Here is a 26,049-nt window from a genome sequence, read left to right on the forward strand (position 1 = left end):
ACAATTTATTTTATAGGTATTTACAATTTATCCAGATTAGGATAAAGCTACAAGAAATATGATGACAAAACACCCATATTTATTTTTATTTTATTTTTTTTGAGACGGAGTCTCGCTCTGTCACCCAGGCTAGAGTGCAGTGGCGCAATCTCGGCTCACTGCAAGCTCCGCCTCCCGGGTTCACGCCATTCTCCTGCCTCAGCCTCTCCGAGTAGCTGGGACTACAGGCGCCCGCCACCGCGCCCGGCTAATTTTTTGTATCTTTAGTAGAGACGGGGTTTCACCGTGGTCTCGATCTCCTGACCTCGTGATCCGCCCGCCTCGGCCTCCCAAAGTGCTGGGATTACAAGCGTGAGCCACCGCGCCCGGCCAACACCCATATTTAAAGACAAAATTCTCTTGAAAAGTTTATTAACATAAGTAACAATAAATCAATCAACTTTTCAGTTTCAGGAAGTTTGTTTTAAGGATTAATTTCAGAAGTCCTCATGTAAACAAATCAGGCATGAATAAAGCCCTTATAATGATCTTTTCAAATAAATTTTTAAAATATCTTTTTTCTTGGGATGACAATAATAGTATTAACATGATAGTATTAACTTTTCTTATTTTTATTAAAATTAGCTCTTCAAGATTGTTACTAACAAATCTTGATTTTTATTACTGTGCTAGGGCAAGATTTTAATCACTAAGTTCTTCCTCATCACTGAAATATGTGCTTTTCTTTATCCTTGGGCGTCTTGAATCATCTGATGTTGAGGGGCCTCCTGAACTGGGTTTCCATTTTCTTTGCTCTTCTTCAATTTTGGCTTGCTGTGATTCAAAAAACAAAACCAATAACCTGTTTAATATTATTTATGGTTCATTAATTCAAAACATGGCAAAAACATACCACAAATGCCATTACTTCCCACCCTCCCAGTCCATGAGGACAGTAAGATCTGCTCCCTTCCCCTGAGTTCTGTCTCATCTCAAAACCTTACACAAAATTATCCTAGGCAAGTTCTAAAAAAAATCTTTTCTGTTGGGCTATATTCACTTTGAGCAAATGGTTCTGCTCATTTCTTTAATGAAAAAAGATTAAGATAGTAAGTGTTGTGGGGCCCTTAAAATCTAGGAAGAACCAATGGGAACTTTTCATTCACACTGGCTAAGTACCTCAGAGAAACAGCTTGTCTCCTAAGGCTTAGGAGGTTAGGGGGAAAAACAGAGGTTGCCATGAGGTGATCAATGAAGCAAGCAAGGACTATAAACCAAGTCAACTATTGTATGATGCCTTTTAAAAGAACAATTTAATACCTGGAATGCTATGGCCTGACTGAGGCTGTCAAGAGCAGGATCCTCCCCTTCATCTTCACTTTCTTCTACTTCCTCACTTAAATAAAGAAAAATAAATTGGAATGTAACCAACCAATAGTCAAAAGCAACTAAGCAAAAGACAAAAGCAACATGATAATGTATTTAGTAAGAATAATATACATACATTTCTTCTTCTGGTTCAGGAGCTTTCTTTTTTTTCTTTTTTTCTTTCTTCTTTGGAGGCTCACGTTCTCCAAGCATATTTTTCGGACAGGCATAACTTAAGTGTCCACTTTCCTTTCGTTTCCCATTAAAAAGGAAAGGAAAAATACCATATTTGTTGTTATTTATAAAAACTTGCCTGGTATCTTACTACTAAAAATTTTTCAAATTTAAAAAGGACTATTCCCATACTGAGACTATACAGAAGACATTAATGATAAAACTCAGTACTTTAATATTTAGAAGGTGATATTATAACTCTCAGTTATTTTAACATTTAGGACTATTTAGTAGTTTTACTAAGAATAGAAGTAGTAGTCTTCTTTCAAATATTTAAATCTCAAAATTCAAGATATAAAACAGTTCGGTTGGGCGCAGTGGCTCACGCCTGTAATCCTAGCACTTTGGGAAGCCAAGGTGGGTGGATCACCTGAGGTCTGGAGTTTGAGACCAGACTAGCCAAAATGGTGAAATCCCGTCTCTACAAAGAAAAAAAAAAAAAAAAAAAAAAAAAAAAAAATTAGGTGGGTGTAGTGGCACACACCTGTAGTCCCAGCTACTCAGGAGGCTGAGGTAGGAGAATTGCTTAAACCCAGAAGATGGAGGTTGCAGTGAGCTGAGATCGTGCTGTTGCACTCCAGCCTGGGTGACAGGAGCAAAACTCCGTCTCAAAAAAAAAAAAAAAAAAAAAAATTCAAAATTTAAATGGATCATTTACCCTAAATGTAAACATCTTAAGTTATTGATAAAACGAGGATAAAACTATTCCTGTTAATTTCCAAGATGTTGCTTAATACTCTGTTGGGCTGGGCAAGGTGGCTCAAGCCTGTAATCCCAGCACTTTGGGAGGCTGAGGCAGGTGGAACTCACCTTAGGAAGTGAGTTCAAGACCAGCCTGGCCAACATGGTGAAACCCTGTCTCTACTAAATATACAAAAATTAGCTGGGCGTGGTGGTACATGCCTGTAATCCCAGCTACTCAGGAGACTGAGGCACAAGAATTGATCGAACTCAGGAGGCAGAGACTGCAGTGAGCTGAGATTGTCCACTGCACTCCAGCCTAGGCAACAGAGCAAGACCCTGTCTCAAAAAACAAATGGAAAATTTCTTCCTCACTTTTCCTATGAATTACTTTCGTTTTTTCCCTTTCATATCCTGACTACACTTGCACTATCCAATTACGGTAGCCACTAGCCAGCCAATGTGGCTACTGAGAACTTGTCTGAATTGATATGTACTGTAAAGGTAAAATACACATTGGATTTCTGAAGACTTAGTAACATACGTGACTTGCATTATATTCTCATTTGACAACGCTGGACTAGGCTATTATTCCTACTTAGCTAGAACATTGACTTGTAAAACATAAGAGCTCAACTATAATCTGGACATCAGCTCACTACAATTCCATTTAAGAGGTTATGTCAGGGTAGGGTGTGGGGACTGAGCCAAGGTTAGCACAATAGGAGGGAACAATAATCATGCTTTTCCAGTATATCTGACAGAGCAGACAGACTGTGCACTTTGTATACCTGGGACATGGCCCAACTTAAAGAGGTTACTGTTAATGAACTGCTGAGAAAATAGAGAAGCATATCTGAAACTGTGTTTTGGAATAATATTATAGCAAAAAAAATTAACATATCCCATACTAAAAAAGGATTTAATGAAATAACTTGAGAAAAACCAGGCTAGGTAAATATAAAAAAGTTTTTTTTGGAGGGAGGGAAATTAAATATAAAAATGTAACAACTCTATGGATCCATAAACCAAAGGAACCGATTAACAGATTCATCTAGGATTTCTCAGATAATTTAATATTTACTGTGAATATGAAGATATATACTAATCTGAATATAACTACCTTCCCTCCCTCCCTCCCTTTCTTTCTTTTACAAAACTCAGAACTTTGGAAAAGTTTCTAAAGTGTTTACTTAAGAGGTTTTAGAATCATAGGAATTGACAGAATCAGTATGTATCCAAGAGACTGCTTGCTCACTCTTTCTATTCATCCATCCATCCATCAGCCTGTTTATTTAGTTATCTTTTTTGTCGGGGGTATGGGGAGTGACAGTGGGGTAGAGGACCTCAAGCCATTTCCTTGAATCTTCCATGTGATTTTGTAGCCAGGACGGTATCTTTCAGTGACTCTCTCCCCACTTCCCCATTACTACCTCTAGACTCTGTTTTTTAAGTATTTTATTTTATATTTATTTTTATTTTTGAGACAGAGTCTCGCTCTATTGCCCAGGCTGGAGTGCAGTGGAGTGATCTCAGCTCTCTGCAACCTCCGCCTCCTGGGTTCAAGTGATTCTCCTGCCTCAGCCTCCCAAGTAGCTGGGATTACAGGCACCTGCCACCATGCCTGGCTAATTTTTTTTGTATTTTTAGTAGAAACTGGGTTTCACTATGTTGGTCAGTCTGCTTCCGAACTCCAGATCTCAAGTGATCCGCCCACCTCAGCTTCCCAAAGTGCTAGGATTACAGGCGTGAGCCACTGTGCCTGGCCTGTTTCTTAAGTATTTTTATGGTCATTTTACAAACTTACACCCGTGAGAACCAGACTAAAATTCTCTTGGTACCAATACAGACCTTATACAAAATTTTTTCTATGGCTGTCTCTCTCTCTTTATCACCAAAACTTTAAATGGATAATGACAGATCATGAAGGAACCAAAGAAGAAAATGTGGGGATAGTTCAGTTACAAAACACTAGCAATACTAATAGGAAAAAATAAAAAACTTCAAAACACAATATCCCATAGACGATAAGTTCACATGATAATGTTGCTATTGAACTGTGACACTTAAAAACTGTTAAAGAAACAGGCAATATCCTATTAACAAAAATTTATGAGTTACGAAAATCTTGCAAGACAGTGACATAAGTCATCAGTCTAACACTTTTAAAACTAGTGATTTTCAAAGATTTAGGAACTAGAGAAAATACCACTTTGTATTACCCAACTCAAGTTATCTTTATACATTGCATTTCAATTGAATTTACTTTGATGAGTTTAGAGACCCTAACAACTAGGCCAGACACAGTGGCTAACACCTGTAACTCTAGCACTTTGGGAAGCTGAGGTGGGAGGACTGCTTGAGCCCGGGAGTTTGAGATTGGCCTGGGCAACATAGGAAGACCCTGTCTCTACCAAAAAATTAAAAAATTAAGCAGGGTGTGATGGTGCATGCCTGTGGTCCCAGCTACTCGGACACTGGTGGGAGGATCACTTGGGCCCGGGAGGTGGAGGCTGCAGTGAGTAGTGACTGCATCACTGCACTAGGTGACAGAGGAAAACCCTATCTCAAAAAAAATATATTAAAAAATAAAGCATTTTCATAATCTGGTTTAGCCGTCAGAAGTTTCGGTGAGCAAAAATAAAAGACTGATGTGAAAAGTATCTTAAACTATGGAAAGTTCCATTAAGTTTTAGGTTTACTTACCCCACATTCATAACACTTAGATTTATCAAAGTAGTTTCGCCTTCGGATGAACTCAGCTGCTCTTCCATTGTCAATAGCAATGCTTGCTTTTATCACTCTACCAAATAACTAAACAAGAGAAAAATGTAGAATGTATTTCACTGAAACCTAAAATTAATTATTTAATCAATTTTCTCAAATCTTCAATTCCAGTTTATTTTGGATTTTTTAGCGATTGTCACTTAGGTGTGATAAATTCTATTCTGTAGTATTCTTATTCCTGAGATTCCACCAATGTTTTGAGAACCCAGTAGTTTGACCTCTTTTCTTTCTATAAGTTAGATATCTTAAGAATCTACTGATATCTGCTAGACCTGATGATCCACTATATCCCCACATTTTTGGCCTTGATGAGCATAAAGGCTTTGGGGCTAAAAACCTTGATGGAGATGAATAGCTTACCTGTTTGTTGTTTATTGCCCTGGTACAGTTTTGTGCAGAGTCTTTATCCAAAAATAAAATAAATGCAACCCCTTTACTCTTCCTGGTATCTTTATCTTTCATTATGGTAACCCTTAAAGCATAAACAAAGAGTTAAAAATGAGGCAGCAATAAATAAAACAGATATTAATACTTGCAAAATTCATTTTAAAAAGGGCTAAAAATTTATAAGATAAATTAATACATTTGAAAAATCAGCTATCTCTTCAAAGTCAAGGGATATCAAGAATGGAAATAGGAAAGGGTGATACTGATTTAACAGAAGTGAGCACAGCTATGATTAGGAGTTAATCAGAGATTGAAGGGTGAAGTAAAGAGATTACAGAGACAATGAAATCTTAAAGAGTAACCACAATCCCTCTTCCATGCTAACTCCCTCACCTTGCAAAACAAAACAAAATAAAGGTATACTTTACACAAAAAGTAAAATGATTTACTTATTTTTCTAAGTGTTAGAATCAAAGTATATTCTTAATATTCTTTTAAAGAATCTTCAGAAAAATAAGAAAGAAAAAAACCTCCAGAGCTGGGTGTGGTGGTGCGCACCTGTAGTTCCAGCTACTTGGGAGGCGGAGGCAGGAGGATGCTTGAGCATAGGAGTTTGAGAACAGCCTGGGCAACACAGTGAGACCCCGATCTTTAGGGAAAAAGAATCTCCAGTTCTGTGGTTTTTAGCCGTACCACCCACCAGGGTGTACCTGAGTGACAAAGAGAGTTATGAGAGCACAGAGCCTGCTCTTTCTCCTGCCCCATCCACATCCCTAGTCATGGAGGCCCTTGCCCACCCTATGTCATTTAACATAGTTTAAAAACAATGTTCAACAGGGCTCTTTAGAGAAATAGCGGATTCCAAGGCTAGAGCAGGGCAGGTACAAGAGGAGCTTGGAACATCTTATGCCAGAAAGTAAGAGAGTGCAAGAGTGAGTGAGTGAGAGAGAGGGAGGGAGGAATGAATGAATGAATGAATGAATGATGGGGTCAAGAATACAGCAGCCAGCTGGAAGGAGCTCCCACTGGCCAAATCAAGGACAATTTGAGCATCAAAATAATTCACTTCAGTAATAAATTATAAGCCACAGAGAAGATAGGAATTTATAATTCTTACTGATAATAGACCAATAAATAAGTGGAGGAGATGGGAGGGAAGGCTCTTGCTTACAGCAGAATGCCAAGGGATGACTGGTGAATGTAGAGGGAATGCTGGAGTTGGAAAAATCACAAATTTGACAGAAATATTGAATAAGGTAGTTGCTTTATGTTTTGGAATTTTTTGTAATGTTTGTGAAAGTTATAAATCTTTTTTTTTTAAAGTACTATTTCAAAAGAAGTATTGGCTTTCTATATCATCCTCAATTAATGATCTCTCATCTGTTGCCTCTTCGATTCCACTGCTTTTTTCTTGTCCATAGGGGCATTACTGTTTTAATAGTCTATTCTTACTGGTTCCTTTATGATAATTTTTTCTCTTATAATTTTCTCATATCCTTAAGTAGTCTTCTACTTAAGGAATAAATAAAATCACACCATTCCTTTGTTCAAAAATCTTTGGTTCTGTAAGTTGCCTATTCTTTGTTCCACAGTCAGTATCCTTGATGATTTGGCTCCCATCTCCTTCATCTTTCACTGTTCCTTCTTCCCACGCACACACTATGAAGTCTACCCAAAAGAAACCACTCAATGCTCCAGTAGCATGGCCTGTATTTCCCCAAATTTGTGCCTTTGTTCATACAGCTTCTATCTTCTTTCACCTCTGAATCACTGCCCATTAAAATTTTCCTCATTCTTTCGGGGTTCAGGTCAATGTGTCAGTTTCTAACAGCTTCAACTGGATATAATTTCTCCTCCGTTATGCTAGTCTCTGCTGAATTGTGTTATTCATAAACAATGCCTCATCTCATCTATTTTAATGTAAACTCCTTTAAGGCTGTCTCTGTAATCCATATGTACCCAGCTCAATATGTTGATTGATACATATAACTTTATATTCAATGGGAAAGACAGACCAAAAAAATGGGAAAAGTAGTTTTTTCTAAAAGAGTACATTGTATGTGTTCATTCATTCGGTCACTCAGTCACTCTGTTAGCCTCAAGCCCATGTGCTAAGCACTAACAGAAGTTTTTACCCTCAGGAGAGAGCTTACAGTTTGGTGGTGGAGACAGACCAACAAACCAACTATCATACAATACTTTGATAGAGATACCTTCTGTGGTAACAGAAAAAAAAAATTACACCAGAGATTTAAAAGGACAAATCTACTGTGACTCCCATGTTTCTGGCAAGGGAAAGGAGGTAGATAATAGCACCATTTCCTAATACAAGGTATATGATGTACTTATTTAAGCCCATAATATGAAGCATACACTATTTTGGAAAACCTGAATGTCATCCATAACACCTCCTTCTTGTTCACAAAGTCCTTATATACAAAGTAAGCATATTACTAAATAGTACCCACTTTGCTTCCTATACACATCACCAAGTATTACCCATTTTATTTTATAATGATCTCTGAAGTCTGACCACCTCTCAAATCTGACCAGTCTCTATATCTCCACCTGTACTATTTTAGTGCACATTTCTCCCCTGGGCTACAGTTTTAGATTCAGACTGGTCTCACTGCATTTGCTTTTTTCTTTTTTTTGCGATGGAGTCTTGCTTTGCCCAGGCTGCAGTGCAGTGGCGTGATCTTGGTTCACTGCAACCTCCACCTCCATCCGCCTCCTGGGTCCAAGTGATTCTCATGCCTTGCCTCCCAAGTAGCTGGGATTACAGGTGTGTACCACCATGGCTGGCTACTTTTTGTATTTTTTGTAGAGATGGGGTTTCGCCATGTTGGCCAGGCTGGTCTTGAACTCGTGACCTTTCGAGTGATCCTCCCACATCGGCTTCCCAAAGTGCTGGGATTACAGGTGTGAGCCACTGCACCCAGCTGCATTTGCTTTTGTTCCCCTCCAATCTAATTTCTACATTAAGGCAGAATAAACTTTAAAAAATTTAAATCATGTCACCCCTCACTTAAAATTCTTAAATGATTCCTGATATTCTTAGAATGAAAACCAAATACTTTTGTAACCTGACCAAGAAGATGAGGAACCTGCTTCCATCTCTGGAGCCATCTTGTGCTTTCTCCCCCATACTCACTCATCTCCAGTCACATTGGCCTTCTTTCTATTTCTTGATCTCACTTTATTTTCTCTTGCCACAGGGCCTTTGCACAAGCTATTCCCTCTACCTGAAATATTCCTCCCTTATTTTTGCCTACTTAACTCTTACTCATCCTTTAGGTTTCCACTCAAAAAATACTGACCTAGGTAAGCCTTCCCTGGCTCTTTAGACTAGATAAAGTTTTCCCTGTTTCTAGGTGCTTGTAACTCTTGTGTCTTTAACTCCGTTGCAGTTTCATGGTTTAGGACTATATATTTATATGGAGATCCATTCAGAGATTCTGACAAAGCGGAAAAAAAAAAAGGCAAAAGGGAGTGGGCTCTGAAATCTCACTGTTGGATTCAAATATTTTCTCCACTACTAGCTAGCAAGATGACCTTAGGTTTACTGTGTGCTTCAGTTTCATCATTTATAATACTGAGATGATAATAGTACCTACCTTAAAAGGTAGTTGTGAGAATTAAATAATACACATAAAGAGATTAGAACAATGCCTGGCATATATATATGCTCATTTAAGTATTACATACCATCATCATTACCAGTGTTTGGACTGATGACGATGACTTTTTAAAATCTAAACACCCAAAAATTTACACAGAAGCATTTTTGATATGATTTTTTAATAGCAAAGTAATTGTAAAAGAAGTTAGTAATTTTAAGATGCAAACGAGCTTCAACTGTTTAATATCCATTTATGGAACACTAGAAGAAATTAGCCAAGATAAATATGCTCAAAATTCTTGGGATTTTAAATTTATATCAGAATCTATATTGGTTGTAAGAAAGTTAGGATGACAGTATCCTTTTACTTTTTTGCCCCATAATATAGTTGCTTGATTTAAAACAGTGAAATATGAGAAGTTCAAGTTCTTTTTATTGTTCCTAATCCTCAGCCCCGTTATCATCCATTACCATTTTTGCATGTTTCTAGTCTTTCCAATGATCTCCAAGCTTTCTCTGAAGGAAGATATGTTTTCTATTTATCAGTCTCATAGCATCCTGCAAGTCGGATGCACTGAAATATTTGGTTTTACACTATTTATTTAAAAAAAAACCCACCTATTTATTTGAAAGTAGGTTACTTATAGTATACTTGATAACACACTTCCTAGTAACCAAAATATTTGTTTACCATTAGCTATGAGGATGTATCTTTACAGCACATGGAAAGACATTTATGATATGTCAAATTAAAAAAGAAAATAAAATTGTATGTATGGAATACAGTCTTTAAGAAAAATTGTCTACATGTTTATGTACATGGAAAACCAACTAAAATTGTCATAAAAATGTTAATAGTATTATTTTCTTTATTATATCAAGCATGTTTTATTTTTAAAAATCTACTGTCATTAAAAAAATGGAGAAGCAAATTCAGATAAACTTTTAAATGAAGTTACAAAATTTAATGTGAATACTTACTTTACAACTTTGCCATACTTGGAAAATATCTGAAACAAAAGACCACATATTTACAATTTATTTTAAAATCCATAAAACATCAAATTTTTAGGTTGCAGACATTGACCAAATTCTTTGTTATAGTTTAGGAACAATTTCAGCCTTCAGTCTATAAGGCAGGCCCCAGAAAAAAAATTTTTTTGGTTATTAGAATAATATTCTTACTGTTGTTGGAGTAACATGTATCTGCCTCAGTTTCTAAATTTGACAATGGAGTAAATACAGAGAAAAAAACTCACTCTACACATGTGGTAGATCTAAGGCATACACACTGGACAGCTGCTGCGCTCCTGAGGTGTACTCATGGCAACTATCAACTCCATCATAGTGCCAGCTACACCTATGCTTCAAATGTCAATGTTATGGAGTAGCACTTTTCCAATTCTACCCTCACCGCTACCTTGTTATTCTTATTAAGCAATCCCTGTTTGAGAACACAGATTCTTAGACTGCTTTATTTAAAAAACAAAACAAAACCTCATAAAATAAGCTTTTATAATGAAAAATCCATTTCTATCAGTCTTCTTCCTCTGCCCACCATTAACATGCTGGTGGAACTTTATACTTGGCTCTCTCTTCTGTTACTTTTACTTTATCCTATGCAATCTCATTTATTTCTGGAGTTCCAGCTCATTACCCATATACTAAGAGTTCCTATTATATAAAAAGTCTTTTAGAATGTGTTAGTATATGCAACAAATAATAATGAATTTTTTCGTTCTATGATTAAGCTGTATAATGCTGGAATGTAAAATAACTGGATTGCAGTGTTAGCAACACTGGGTTCTGAAGGCCAGTACAGTTTTCTATATAATACTTACTAATAGCCTCTTGTTTCACTCAGAGTGAATGCCAGAGTCCTTACCATGATGTAAATAGGTCCTATAAGGCACCTTGAGTGGGCTTACCTAAGATTACCCCTCTTTTCCTGAAATGCTTGTCCTCTAGAATTTGCACAGGTGCCTCTTACTCGTTTCAGGTCTTTATTCAAAAGTCACTTTCTCAATAATGGCATTTCTGACTGCCCTATGTAAAATTTCACCACCATTCCCAACTTAACATTCAATAGCCCACCTTTCCTGTTTTATTTTTTCTCCTTAGTGCCTAACATCTTAGCATCTCCTTTGTATCTAACACATAATTTGACTTAAGTGTTCAATAAACACAGCTTCTTTTTTTTCTTTTTCTTTTTTTTTGAGAAAGGGTCTCATTCTGTCACCCAGGCTGGAGTGCAGTGGTGTGACCTTGGCTCACTGTCGCCTCGACCTCCTAGGCTCAAGTAATCTTCCAACCTCAGTCTCCCAGGTAGCTTGTAGAGGCATGGTGGCGCACACCTGTATTCCCAGCTACTCGGGAGGATGAGGTGGGAGGATCACCTGAGGGGGCGGGGAGGCTGCAGTGAGCCATGATAGTGCCACTGCACTACAGCCTCGAGCCTCAGTGACAGAATTAGACTGTCTCAAAAAAAAAAAAGAAAAGAAAAAAAGAATTTGCCAGGGAGAACTATTTGCTTAAGGTTATCTGTATCTCAAATAGCAGTCACTCGATAAGATTTACTTACCCGGTACAAGTCATTGTTTGTCAGGGAAAAAGGCAAGTTGGATACATACACTGTGCTCTTACTTGGAGCCAATCCACCACTCATTTCTAAAAGTGAAAATAAACTTATCAGCAATCAATCTAAACCAGGATTCTTTTTTTTTTTTTTTTTTTTTGAGATGGAGTTTCACTCTTGTTGCCCAGGCTGGGGTGCAATGGCGCAATCTTGGCTCACTGCAACCTCTGCTTCCCAGGTTCAAGCAATTATCCTGCCTCAGCCTCCCGAGTAGCTGGGATTACAGGCCTCCACCACCATGCCCGGCTAATTTTGTATTTTTAGTAGAGATGGTGTTTCGCCATGTTGGTCAGGCTGGTCTTGAACTCCTGACCTCAAGTGATCCACCTGCCTCAGCCTCCCAAAGTGCTGGGATTACAGGCATGAACCACCACACATGGCCTAAACCAGGTATTCTTAATTCCAAATAAAACCAATACATCAGACCAGTCTGGGTATTATTTGGAAAAAAACAAAAAACAAAGAACAAAAACCAATAAAGTATTAACAATCACCAATTTAATTATGCCAGATTTGTACACCTTCCTTACATTTTAGGAAGTTAGGAACAATGACTCCAGCAGGCTGAATTAAGGAATTCCTTTTTCCCAGTCACCACTTAAAAAAAATTCTTTTAAAAAGTCAGGAAACAACAGGTGCTGGAGAGGATGTGGAGAAATAGGAACACTTTTACACTGTTGGTAGGACTGTGAACTAGTTCAACCATTGTGGAAGTCAGTGTGGCGATTCCTCAGGGATCTAGAACTAGAAATACCATTTGACCCGGCCATCCCATTTACTGGGTATATACCCAAAGGATTATAAATCATGCTGCTATAAAGACACATGCACACGTATGTTTATTGCGGCACTATTCACAATAGCAAAGACTTGGAACCAAGCCAAATGTCCAACAACGATAGACCAGATTAAGAAAATGTGGCACATATATGCCATGGAATACTATGCAGCCATAAAAAATGATGAGTTCATGTCCTTTATAGGGACATGGATAACTGGAAACCATCATTCTCAGCAAACTATCGCAAGGACAAAAAACCAAACACTGCACGTTCTCATTCATAGGTAGGAACTGAACAACGAGAACACATGGACAGAGGAAGGGGAACATCACACTCCAGGGACTGTTTGGGGTGGGGGAAGGGGGGGAGGGATAGCATTAGGAGATACACCTAATGCTAAATTACGAGTTAATGGATGCAGCACACCAACATGGCACATGTATACATATGTAACAAACCTGCACATTGTGCACATGTATCCTAAAACTTAAAGTATAATAATAATAAAATTTTTTTAAAAATTCTTTTTTGGTTCTTCTTCTTTCAAGTATTCTTTACACCAACACTTTCAGTGCCAGACTGTATGGGTATGGAGACAGGTTTTAAATAGATGAAGGAAAAACCCTGAGGCTACTCCTAACTTCCACTCAGACTATGAGCAAAAAAATGCTCTAATGAATATGCATTGTATATGTACAATACCTACGCCTTGCTCACCCAGGTCAGAAAGAGCCTGGGGACTCTGACAGAACCTTAGCCACTGATTTTTGCTAATACACAGTCATGCTATGCTTAATGAAACACAATGGTAAATATTTACGTAGCTAAACACAGAAAACGTACACTAAAAATATGGTACAATGTATTATACTCTCAGGAGACCACTGTGGTATATGTGGTTTGTTGTTAACCAAAAAGTTGTTATGCTGTGCATGCCTGTACTATGGCTGGGTATCTTTTTTGCTTGTCTTAATATTTTTTTTCTCTGGAGTGGTGTGTTAAGAGGAAAATTTTCTTCTCCCCATTTAGTATGATGTTAAGGAGGAAATTTAAGCTTTATGTATCGACAATATAAACTTCTTTCGAAACGCTAATTTTGCTTATTATTGCCAAATTATGAAATGATACATTATATAAATAGGCTTGGTGCCTTGAAGAGACAGACCTGTATGTATGTGTGTATATGTACATAAAGTTTACAAATGTAATCAGTAATTTTCACATCTTATCTTACAAACTCAGCAAATTACCGTGAAAATATCCAGCAAATTACCATGAAAATATCAGGCTCAACCAAATTCAAATTTCTGATTTAAAAAGAGCGTGTGGTGTGTATTTGAGATGGGAAGATGAACCATCACAAATGGAAAAATATTGACTCTATGGCATGCCAATTCGTGAAGGAATGAGAAAACTGCCTCATGTTTGGTGTTATGGGGGAATTATTCAGAAAACTTCAAGAACTCAACATAGATACGTCGCTTTTTAAAAGTTTCTCATTTGAACCTATGCGTTACACGTTCTGCTGAGTGCCGCGAAGGCAGGCAGAGGTTAAGGTCCTGGAATAAAAAGGGTGGCGGGAGAGAGGGGCAGAGCGTTTTGGCAGCCGAGTTTGGGCAGGAGGCCCCGCAGGAGAGAAGGCCGCAGCTGAAGAGGCGTTTACCTTCAGGTGGGTTGGGCCTGGGAGACCAGAAGAGTGCGAGCCCTCGGCTCAGCTGGGGCTCAACCCCGACTCTTCGTAGCCGCTCGCAGCGGCCTTGGCATCACGAGTCCTGGGAGGGGTCAGGCGCGGAGAGCAGATGGTAGCAGCCACAGTGCCTCTTCCCGGCTGTTTGAGATCCGGGCCCCGAAGGCGGGCCCAGATGCGAGCGCTTCGCTAACGTCATTGCGCGCGCCGGAAGTGCCTACCTGCGATAACGGCGGCGAGCGGACGACTACGTTTACGGGGTCTCCCGGAGGGCCAGAGTCGGTGAGCGCTTTTTACTTTCCCAGAGATGGATGCAGAGAATGTGCGGGCTGCTAAACGCGGGGGGAGTGGGCGGGAGTTTTCTGTGTCGGGTCCTGGATTCTCCTGCCTTTGAATTGTGCAACAATTCTGCCCATGCGGTTGAGGGTGGAGAGACGCAGTGGAGTTTGGAATAAAGGGAAGTATTGAGTCTAAGAAATGGGTTCGCTTCTCTGTAGCGCCTTAATATGCAAGAAGAAGACTGAGCTAGGTAACTTCAGTGACCCGAGAGAAGTCAGGAAGTCGGTAATTTTACTGAAGGTGTTCGCCGTACCCAGCTATTAGGCACTTTGGGAACTCCAAAATAAACAGATCTGGTTTTTTTTTTTTTTTTTTTTTTCTGGTGGAGATCTCAGTCTAGTTGGGGAGACAAGGACAACTTGGGGAGAGTTGGATTCACAGAATGACTCATCTTTAGTATGGGTATGGACAAATGTTGAACTTCTTGTCACCTTTTCCTGTAAATCTATAATGGCTACGCACTGCTTTTTCTCTAAGAGGCCATAACATGCCCACCATTCCTACAGAAAAATCAGAACATAATGCAAGGTAATTTATACTTCTACCCACCAGCACATACAGACCAGGCCTCTAACCACTCCCTGGTAGCCTGCGTTCCAGCAGCCTGGAACCCAGAGCCTCTCCTGGAGCCTGCACAGTCAATCCAGAGTGAAGCCGATGTCTTCTATAGAGACGGAAGTGCAATCCATCCAGGGCGCAGCTGAATTTTGAGAGGGCTGAATGTCTCCATGGCCGACAGGGGACGCTGGCACTAATTCTCTTGGCATATTTGTGGCCAGCCAAACCTACCATGCTTTACATCTCCGTTATCCTTGGTTACCGCCCAAGATGTAAGCTTCTGTGGTCTTCTGTGCTATAGTCTCATTTCCATGCTGCTTTGTGCTTTCTTTCGACTTAGGCTATCACTGCTTCTTCGTTTCTTCCCCATTTAACCCCTCAACACCCCTGCTTTCTGAAACCTCTATTTCCTGCTTAAACTATTTTATATATTCAACTTCTTTACTGAAATTCTCCTTCGTCTCCTAACCTTAACTATTGACAACACGTAGATTTTCCTGCCAGCCATTTCGGTTGAGCCCTTTCTCTGACCCTGCATTTAAAGTTTGGGCATGGCTGTAGCCATGTTGAACTGATTTCAATTCCTCAGAATACTTTCTTCCCTGAGTATCTTCACAAAGGCTCTTTTCTCTCTCTGGGACATTTGAGTTCCCTGTTCCCTCCTACCTTTTTCTGGATAACTTCTATTAAAGATCTGAGTTTAGCTGTCACTTTACTTAGGTATTCCCTAACTTCCATAGAGTTAGGTATTTTTGCTATGTACTCTTAGCTGCCCTGCGCTTCCTTCACGGCATTTATCACATGTATCCTAATTGCTTCTTTACCATCCCTACTAAGCGAGACTGTCGGTGAGGGACTGTGTTTGTCTCATTTATCTTTGTAACTCCAGTAGCTAATACAGTTCTTGGCACATAAGACAGTCAGTTATTTCTTGAATGATTGCAGGTGCTGAAGGTACGGTCTCAGAGATCAGGCAGTTAACGTTAATGAATACTTCACCCGTAGAAGGGGTCACCTGCCACTCAGCTACAGCTGATTGTGGCTATGTGAGAATATGATCCCAGTTTTGCCAGAACATCTAATTTTTTCAAAAAAAGTTGGAAATACCATTTTTAAAAAAGCATCCTCTCCCAGTTTTTAAATGTTGTCAGTGGAATAGAATTTTATTTAAAAAAAAAAAAGTGGGTCAAATACAAGTCTTATGTGGCCTATCAGTCACTAGTTTGGAATCTGTTTTAAGTCTGTAGGGTTTATATAATGGGCTTTGTGGAGAACAATAGGTTTTGAATTGGGCCTTGATGGACCGTTGGATGTTGAGTGAGAAAATGGGAAAAGGTATCCAGTTTGGAAAATAAACAGCTCCATGGTAGTGTATTAGTCTGTTTGTGGCACAATAAGGAAACAGGCATAATTATATGCTTTTGGGGAGAATAGAAAGTTAGATATAATAGAAGGAGGCATATGGAAGATAGAAGTTTGGATTTATTATGGTTAATAAAAAACCGCTTGGATTCTTGATCCTGGAAACTTCACATTATGAATATGCATTAACAGTTGATTATCCTTTTTTAGGGTAAAATGGAGGGTAAAACACTGGAAGGAGGCTGACCGGTTAAGGCCTTAGCTTCCATCCATATATGAAATAAAATTCAGATTTATAAATGTTATATGTAGGCAGACATCTGGCATTTTTGTTTACTTGTGTAATTTTAGTTAATTGATCAATTATAATGGACGATCAGGGATCTCCTGCTAAGTTTAGTGCAGTACATTTGGGCTTATAAAAGAAGTATCCTTAAAGTGTTGGAAAGTCAAGTGACTTGTGAAACTAGTAGAGAATGCAATACTTTATTTTTTTTATTTTTTGAAACTGTGTCTTGCTCTGTTGGCCAGGCTGGAGTGCAGTGGCACGATCTTGGCTCACTGCAGCCTCCATCTTCCAGGTTCAAGGGATTCTCCTGCCTCAACTTCCTGAGTAGCTGGTATTACAGGCATGTGCCACCATGCCCGGTTAATTTTTGTATATTTTTTAAGTGGAGACGGGGTATTACTATGTTGGCCAGACTGATCTTGAACTCTCGACCTCAAATGATCTGCCCAGCTCAGTCTCCCAAAATGCTGGGATTACGGGCATGAGCCTCTGCACCCGGCCCCAGTATCAGTTAATTTTTTTTTTCAATGACCTTAACTAATTATGTTCTAAAATTTATGTTTAGTTGTCTGGAATTTGAAGTATTTCATGGTTTTTTTTTTTTTTTTTTTGAGATGGAGTCTCATTCTGTCACCCAGGCTGGAGTGCAGTGGCGCGATCTTGGCTCACTGCAAGCTCCCCCTCCCGGGTTCACGCCATTCTCCTGCCTCAGCCTCCCGAATAGCTGGGACTACAGGCACCCACCACCGCACCTGGCTAATTTTGTTCTTGTATTTTTAGTAGAGATGGGGTTTCACTGTGTTAGCCAGTATGGTCTCGATCTCCTGACTTCGTGATCCGCCCCCCTCGGCGTCTCAAAGTGCTGGGATTACAAGTGTGGGCCACCGCGCCCGGCCTGGAATTTCAAATATTTTCTAATAGAAACATTAGAATATTAATTCACTCTGAATACTGAGCACAGTGTGCAAATTGTTCTAGGAGCTTAATATTCATCAGTGAACAAATAGACATTCCTGCTTTTTATTATTATTAGCACTAATAATCTAAGATACTATATAGTGTACTTTTAATACAGATTAAACCCTCACTACTAGAAATACTACTAGTAGAAATACTACTAGTGAGGGACTAATGTGTATTAAAAGTATACTATATAGTATCTTAGATTATTAGTGCTAATTAAAAATAGCACGATTGGGGGATCTGTTAGTTAAGTGACATTAAGAAGGTAACATTGAAGGGCAGGAAAGTTAATTCCACAGATACCTGGATGAAGGGGTGACCTGCCCCTCCACACCTGTGGGTGTTTCTCGTCAGGTGGGACAAGAGACTGAGAAAAGAAACGACACAGAGACAAAGTATAGAGAAAACAGTGGGCCCAGGAGACCGACGCTCAGCCTGTGGAGGACCTGCACTGGCACCGGTCTCTGAGTTTCCTCAGTATTTATTGATTACTATTTGCACTGTCTCAGCAAGGGGAATGCGGCAGAATAGCTGTTCTGTACTGTCAAAATGGTGATAGTGGGGAGAAGGTCAGCAAGAAAACATGAGCAAAGGAAGCTGTGGCACAAATAAGTTCAAGGGAAGGTACTATGCCTGGATGTGCACATAGGCCAGATTTATGCTTCTCTCCACCCAAGCATCTCAGTGTAGTAAAGAATAACAGAGCAGCATTGCTGCCAGCATATCTCGCCTCCAGCCACAGGGCAGTTTTCTCCTATCTCAGAATAGAACGAGTGTACAATCAGGTTTTATACTGAGACATTCTGTTCCCAGGGGCGTGCAGGAGACAGAGGCCTTCCTCTTTTACTGATCCTCCTCAGCACAGACCCTTCATGGGTGTCGGGCTGGGGGACGGTCAGGTCTTTCCCGTCCCACGAGGCCATATCTCAGGCTGTCTCAGTGGGTAGAAACCTTGGACAATACCCGGCTTTCCTGGGTAGAGGTCCCTGCGGCTTTCCGCAGTGCATTATGCCCCTGGTTAATCGAGAATGGAGAATGGCGATGACTTTTACCAAGCAAACTGCCTGTAAACATACTGTTAACAAGGCACATCCTGCACAGCCCTAGATCCCTTAAACCTTGATACCATACAACACATGTTTCTGTGAGCACAGGGTTGGGGCTAAAGTTACAGATTAACAGCATCTTAAGGCAAAACAATTGTTCAGGGTACAGATCTTTTTTTGTTTGTTTGTTTTTGTTTTTGAGATGGAGTCTCTGTCACCCAGGCTGGAGTGCACTGGCGCGATCTCGGGTCGCTGCAACCTTCGCCTCTCGGGTTCAAGCGATTCTCTTGCCTCAGCCTCCTGAGTAGCTGGGACTACAGGCACGTGCCACCACACCCGGCTAATTTTTTGTATTTTTAGTAGAGACGGGGTTTCACCATGTTAGCCAGGATGGTCTTGATCTCCTGACCTCGTGATCCGCCCGTCTCGGCCTCCCAAAGTGCTGGGATTACAGGCGTGAGCCACTGTGCCCGGCCATGGTGCAGATCAAAATGGAGTTTCTTATGTCTTCCTTTTCTACATAGACACAGTAACAGTCTGATCTCTCTTTCTTTTCCCCACACCTGGAGAAGAACATTCTGTGCAGGGAATTGCCAGTGCAAAGACCTATGTTCATCTAAAGTTTGAGGTCAAATGTGACTTTGCTGTTCAGTAACCCTAGTTGGCTATCAATAGTTGTTGAAAGAATATAAAAAGCGAAGGAATGAGTTCGGGGGGGAGGGGAAGCTGTTTATCCTGAGTGTATTTAATAATGAAAACTTACTAGATTGGAATGCAGAGTTACTATAGCCTAAGTTGCTACTATAACCAGTTTGGATAAAATGAAAAAACAGATCCATTATCTTGACTTTGGATTCACAGTGTTAATGGTTTGACAGAAGGATATTGCCTATGACTTTGTTTTCTCAATTTCCGTGACACTTTTGCTTTGAGTGCAAGTCCTCCATACCCTCTTAGCCCTCAGTTGAAGTTAACATAACAGTGGTTGGATAGCCCAGTGGAGTGCTCTAAGAAAGGCTTCTTTTCTTTCTGGAATTAAATATCCCATGATGGTATATTAAACATACTGTCTTCATTGAATATGGCATAAGAGAAAGAGATTTTTATAATCCACAACCATTTATTAGTGCACTTCTGAATGAAGCTTGTATTCTCCACACTGAGTTCTAATTCTGTTCTCTGCCTAATTGTGATGTATAGGGTCCTTCTGTTTTTCTGTTGATTCTTCAGTTTGCATATCTTGTTGGCTTAGATAACTTTTCTGGAGTACCATTGAAACTGCACTGATATGAGGAGATGTAGTGATGATGTGGCAGGTAGCATGATCACTCACTGGGAGTCTGAACACCTTTGTATAAATGTAACTGGTCAATTTCCTAAGCCTGGATAATACCATAAACAACATACGCCGCTAATTAGGAAGCTTGCTGCACTTATCAGCTATTTTTAAATCCTTTAAAAATTACAAGGTTCTAGCATGGGGGCAACATGGTAAGACCATGACTTGATAAAAAATAAAATTAGCCAGGGGTGGTGGTATGCCTGTGGTTCCAGCTACTAGGGAGGCTGAGTCGGGAGGATCGCTTGAGCCCAGGAGGTCAGGGCTACAGTGAGGTGTGTTTGCCCCACTGCATTCCTGCCTGGACGACAGAGTGAGACCTTTAAGGAAAATAAAGAAAAAGAAAATTGCAAGTTTCCATTTGAATATAAGGTGATATTAGTGTACTCTGTCTTCTAATTACCATAGGAGATGGTAATTTTCATCATACTAAACTATGGAGGTATTTTGAAGCCAGTGTTTACAACAACAGCTAAAAACAACCTTAAACATCTAGTACAATCTCAGAGATAAGGATAAGAGAGATGACCTGCCCAGCTCTCAACTGGCAAAATTCTAGACTAGACTTCTAGGACTAGAATTCTCTTATTATAATTTTGTTCTTATGAAACTTGGGTGGCCTCTGGTGGCCAAAATAATATCTTCTATTTTCAAGAGTGTGTTTGAAGGGAGTTTGGCTTGAGAGTTCTATTTATACAATTAATGAAGATTTAATTATTTCTCTATATTGGTTGGTTTATACAGACACAACTCTTTACGTCTGTATTTCCCCCCCTTACAGGAAATTGTTGAAAACGTTAAATTTGATTTCTAAAAGGACTCAAGTAAGTATAGTATAGTAGTATTTAATATAGTAGTTATTGTTACATTTTTTGTGGGACACCAGTAAATTTTAATATTTCAGTATTAAACTACACAGTATTTCTTTAGAACTCTTATTGTTTATTTTTCTCATTTATTACAAAACTTTATTTTTATTTACATTCTCCTTTAGTATATTAATTTACATTCATCGTTTTTACCATCACTTCACATGTTATGCTTATTGAATGATTTTCAGGAACTTTAAAAACAGTTACATACTTTTGTAATACATAATAGTATATATACATTATGCAGTAAAATATTCATCCTCTGCCCAGCTACCTAGTTCTCCCCAGAGGCAATTGCTGTTGCATTCTCTTGTTGTTACTCCCAGGAGTAGTCTGTACATGTGCATATATATTCATACCTGGCCTTTTTACTGTGCTTTTCTTTGCCTAGCAGTGTATCTTGGCAGTCTTTTCATATTGTTACTGGGGTTACTTTTCTTTGAAATGGTTTGCAAAAATACTCCTTTTGTATAAATATAACTCATTGGTCAATTTACAAAAGGAATACAAAATATTCCTTTTGTATAAATGTAACTGGTTCAGCAATTTAATTTGTGCTATTCTGATGGACTTTTTTTTTTTGAGATGGAGTCTTGCTCTGTTGCCCAGGCTGGAGTGCAGTGGCGCCATCTCGGCTCACTGCAAGCTCCGCCTCCCGGGTTCACGCCATTCTCCTGCCTCAGCCTCTCCGAGTAGCTTGGACTACAGGCGCCCGCCACCACGCCCGGCTAATTTTTTTGTATTTTTAGTAGAGACTGGGTTTCACCGTGGTCTCGATCTCCTGACCTCGTGATCCGCCCGCCTCGGCCTCCCAAAGTGCTGGGATTACAAGCGTGAGCCACCACGCCCGGCCTCTGATGGATATTTTAAGTTCCTTTCAATCTTTGCTATGCAAGTATACAAGAATACCTAGAAGTAGAATTGCCAGGTCAAAGCATATGTGTTTTTAAAATTTTAATAAATATTGCCAAATTCTTCCCAGTCTGTACCAATTATACTTCCTTTTTTTTTTATTTTTTATTTTTTATTTTTATTATTTTTTTTTGAGACAGTCTTACTCTGTTGCCCAGGCTGGAGTGTAGTGGCACGATCTTAGCTCACTGCAAGCTCCGCCTCCCCGGTTCATGCCATTCTCCTGCCTCAGCCTCCTAGGTAACTGGGACTACAGGCGCCCGCCACCCCCAGCTAATTTTTTGTATTTTTAGTAGAGATGGGGTTTCATCGTGTTAGCCAGGATGATCTCGATCTCCTGACCTCGTGATCCGCCCGCCTCGGCCTCCCAAAGTGCTGGGATTACAGGTGTGAGCCACTGCGCCTGGCCAACTTCCTTTATTAACCTATGTAAATGTTGCTTTCCTTAATCTCATCACTGCAGTTGGATTTTTGCAGAGCTTTTGGATGAAAATAAGTATGTCATTATAGTTTTGGTTTACATCCTCTTTATTTTGAAGGAGGTTGAACATCTTTTCAAAAGATTTTTAAGAGCCATTTGTATTTTTTTGTGAACTGTTTGCTCATATGTCTTTTTCTTCTGGGTATAGCTATTGATGTTTTTCCCCTTTGATTTGACTTTAATTCATTGCTGTTACTATTTCTCTGTACTGTATCTTAAAAAGGATAAAATCTAACTCTTTAGACTGAAACCTTTAGTGGATTCAGTAAAGGTGGCAGAGGAGGAGTAATGTTGACAATTCCCTTTCAAGCTTCCATAATTCTTGCACCTAAAAGACTGATTGCTTGGAATCATACATTATTAAATGAGGTCTTTATGTAGACAGAGAATTCAGTTTTATTCATGCATAATGTTAAAAGCTAATTTTTTTCTCTTGAATGTGTGTCTTGAAAAAAGTTAATTTTTAGTTTAAAGTAAGATTTCCGCCGGGCACAATGGCTTACGCCTGTAATCCCAGCACTTTGGGAGGCCGAGGCGGGCGGATCACAAGGTCAGGAGATCGAGACCATCCTGGCTAACACAGTGAAACCCCGTCTCTACTAAAAAAATACAAAAAATTAGCCGGGCGTGCTGGCGGGCGCCTGTAGTCCCAGCTACTCGGAGAGGCTGAGGCAGGAGAATGGTGTGAACCCGGGAGGCGGAGCTTGCAGTGAGCCGAGATCGCGCCACTGCACTCCAGCCTGGGCGACAGAGCGAGACTCCGTCTCAAAAAAAAAAAAAAAAAAAAAAGATTTCGTAGGCATCTTTGGCTAGTTAATTCATTATATTGGGTCTGTTTGTATTAGAAAATATTATAGGTATGTTTTTACAGAGAAAATTGGTTGCTTTGCTATAATAACATCAAAAAAATTGCACCCTTCTTCCAGCCTTTATTTTTTCCTTAACTTAAACTAACCGAACCATTAGAATTCTATAGCTGTTCTGTACTGTCAAAATGGAATAGCTATCTGTTTCCCCCTCCCTTAGTATTGCATTATAAGGAACCACCAAAAATCTTTTGACATTAAGTCTTTTTTGAAATGTGTTTCTTCTTCACATATCTGTGCCCTACTTTCTATGTACTGAAAGGCACTAACTTACTACCTGGACCATTTTCGTTTTTTGCTCATGGTGGGTCTTCTATACATCAGGATGGTTCACAGTTCTTGGCTTAGAACTTGCTTCATGATTACTTCACTTTCTCCTGGTTCTTCTCTGTTAACCATTTGTCATCCACTCCAGAAGTTGTCAAGCTACTGCCTGCAAGTGCTAGCCTGTTTTTGTAAATACAATTTACACACTCATACATTTATGTATATTGTCTATGGCTAGAGATTTGAGTAGTTGTAAAAGAGATCTGTGACCTACAAGGCCGAAAATATTTGTCTGATCTTTTGCAGAAAAATTTGCCAACTTCTGATTTATAGTATTGCCATTTCATATAAATGGTCTCTTTTCCCGTACCCTATTCTCATCTTCTCTTGTTTGCCTTGTTTACCTTGTCTTTTGTCTGTTCAGTTTCTTTTTTTTTTTTTTTTTTGAGACAGAGTCTCGCTGTCCCCCAGGCTGTAGTGCAGTGGCGTGATCTCGGCTCACTGCAGGCTCAGCCCCCCGGGGTTCACGCCATTCTCCTGCCTCAGCCTCCCCAGTAGCTGGGACTACAGGCGCCCGCCACCTCGCCTGGCTAATTTTTTGTATTTTTAGTAGAGACGGGGTTTCACTGTGTTAGCCAGGATGATCTCTATCTCCTGACCTCGTGATCCGCCCGCCTCGGCCTCCCAAAGTGCTGGGATTACAGGCGTGAGCCACCGCGCCCGGCCACAGTTTCTATTTTCATCTCTTCTTGTGGCTATATACCCTTGAATTCTATAACACCATATTCACCTTCCTCAAAGTAGGAAGCATTTATGAAAAGAATACACCCTCCCACCCCCCTTTCTCTGAATCCCAAACCTGAAAAATGTTGACAGAACTTTTAATTTCACATTTTGTGAGGTGGCTTTTGCATTAAAGTAAATTTATAGCATTAAAAAAATCAGGAGTGGTTTCTTTCAGGGATTGTTGAGTGTGTTTTTGTAGGATTGTTCTTTTAACGCTTTTTTTAGTTAAAAACACATTATTTAACATAGAGTAGATATATATCAAATGAAGACTGTAGAAAAGCAAAAAACTAATGTTATTTATATGAACTATTCACCAGGAAATAGGAATAGCTTTGCTGATCAGCCATTTAAACTATTCATTAAAATGAATCATTTCTATTTTTTGCTATAGGAGAATGAAGAAATATTTGTGGTCTGAAGTATTATGGGTTTTCCTCCCATAATTGGTGGCAACAATCTCTTTGAAGCTTTAAATAGTCTTGCCTAAAAAGGAAGATAGGGCTTTCCGTGTGTGTGTGTTTTTTTTTTTTTTTAAAGAAAATCTCAAAATTGGAAGAAACATTTTTCCTTTTGGTCACTTTCATTTTTTTTTCTCTTAAGATCTCTGGAAAATATTTGTGTTGGAAAATAATCATTTACTTACCTTTTCTGTTACTTCCTAGTATCATAAAATCCATAATTCTTTTTTTTTCTTTAGTGGCTTACAGAAGAGACGAAATGTGGTCTGAAGGACGATATGAATATGAAAGAATTCCGAGAGAACGAGCACCTCCTCGAAGTCATCCCAGCGTAAGTTACTCCTACATATTGAATGATTCAAAAACCTAGTGTCTGAGTTAATTTGATACACTAAATCTAGGCCTGTTAACAAAATCTTCAAGTGTCAGAAATTTACCAGTGTAGGTTACAAAAGAGATCAAGCTTATCTTTTAAAAGTTAAAAGTTCACAAATAAAAGACAACATTTTATTTAAGTAGAAAACTTAGTATTTATATTTCTTGTTTAAATTTCTAAATGAAGGGTTTATATTGAATTTAATTTGTGAACAAAATTACAGATTTTATAAAGATTATACCATCAGTTAGCAAAGAAGTATTCGAGTACCTGCTCCTGCTGTTATTGGCTGTTACCTATTTTTTGTGTATTCCTAAAAATGTTACAAATTGAATATATGAAATTCTAAAAGTAGGCTTTCATTCTAAGAGAGGAGAACTGTCTTCCTGGAGTGGAAACATGTTAATATCCCTTGTTAGGATTCCTGCAGGTGTGCTGTCCTGTGGTCAGGCAGTCTGGCTGGTAAGTAAGAATGCCTGGAGGCTCAGGGTCAGGCAGACAGGCAGCTTCTGGTGTGTTGTCCTACTTCTTGTCTCTTTGTTGCTCTGGGAATTGGGAATTTTGAGCCAAGCCTTTTCTAAGCCCAAAGAACTCACTGTTTTGTTTTGTTTCCAGTGCTACATCTAGTACTTAGCAGGTAATAGAAGCTCAATATTTATTTGAGTGAATATGTGTACTGACTCCCCAGAATCCCCTGTGGAGGTCTAAAGGAGGGTTTGGGGAAGGTCAAAAAGCTAACTTAAACTTTTGCACAGACCCATTCTAAGCACCAAGGGACTAAGGTTGTGGTGATGGTATATGAATATATTATAGATTCATTATATACCATCAAAAGCCACAAATATTTATGTCTACGTTAGTTATTTTTTACTTATGTAACATTTAATCCTATAGCCCACTTAGATGGGTGGTATCATCTTTAGGTTTGTCGTTGTCCTAAATTACAATCCAGGTTGGGGTTGATTTAAAA

General features: G+C 39.3%; 2 protein-coding genes across 35 annotated transcripts in view; one reads left to right on the forward strand and one right to left on the reverse strand.

Annotated features, from left to right (window-relative positions):
* Positions 1-26,049, forward strand: part of PPHLN1 (periphilin 1) — a 226,930-nt gene that overhangs the window by 73,099 nt on the left and 127,782 nt on the right. For 18 of the 33 annotated variants that reach the window (XM_063620170.1, XM_063620175.1, XM_063620164.1 and 15 more), the window contains one exon: positions 24,943-25,034. In XM_063620170.1, coding sequence (XP_063476240.1) covers positions 24,943-25,034 — 92 coding nt within the window. Of the gene's footprint in view, positions 1-14,320; positions 14,904-20,839; positions 20,883-24,942; positions 25,035-26,049 lie in introns of those variants that run through there. The other 15 variants (XM_063620180.1, XM_063620181.1, XM_063620182.1 and 12 more) reach the window with 8 other exon arrangements.
* Positions 395-14,316, reverse strand: ZCRB1 (zinc finger CCHC-type and RNA binding motif containing 1). Of its 2 annotated transcripts, none has more exons than XM_055249140.2 (8): positions 14,139-14,316; positions 11,640-11,725; positions 10,040-10,068; positions 5,410-5,521; positions 4,969-5,076; positions 1,484-1,596; positions 1,300-1,375; positions 395-813 (listed from the first exon to the last, which is right to left on the reverse strand). In XM_055249140.2, exons 2-8 carry the CDS (start codon positions 11,721-11,723, stop codon positions 682-684), a joined length of 654 nt encoding a protein of 217 aa, XP_055105115.1. In that variant the 5' UTR covers positions 11,724-11,725; positions 14,139-14,316; the 3' UTR covers positions 395-681. The 2 variants fall into 2 exon arrangements, with proteins under 2 accessions (XP_055105115.1, XP_063476267.1); XM_063620197.1 differs by lacking the exon at positions 14,139-14,316 and adding an exon at positions 5,995-6,146.

The sequence above is a fragment of the Symphalangus syndactylus genome, chromosome 17 (assembly GCF_028878055.3).
Source record: "Symphalangus syndactylus isolate Jambi chromosome 17, NHGRI_mSymSyn1-v2.1_pri, whole genome shotgun sequence".
In the NCBI taxonomy this organism is placed as follows: Eukaryota; Metazoa; Chordata; class Mammalia; order Primates; family Hylobatidae; genus Symphalangus; species Symphalangus syndactylus.

What these genes read in the sequence shown, in the direction of transcription:
- ZCRB1 (XM_055249140.2), bottom strand. Translation starts at nt 11,723, where the DNA reads ATGAGTGGTGGATTGGCTCCAAGTAAGAGCACAGTGTATGTATCCAAC. An exon ending in AAGTATGGCAAAGTTGTAAA is followed by an intron (nt 5,522 to 10,039) that starts GTAAGTATTCAC and finishes TTATGCTTTAAG; the next exon opens with GGTTACCATAATGAAAGATA. An exon ending in GTCAGGCCATAGCATTCCAG is followed by an intron (nt 814 to 1,299) that starts GTATTAAATTGT and finishes TTTGAATCACAG; the next exon opens with CAAGCCAAAATTGAAGAAGA.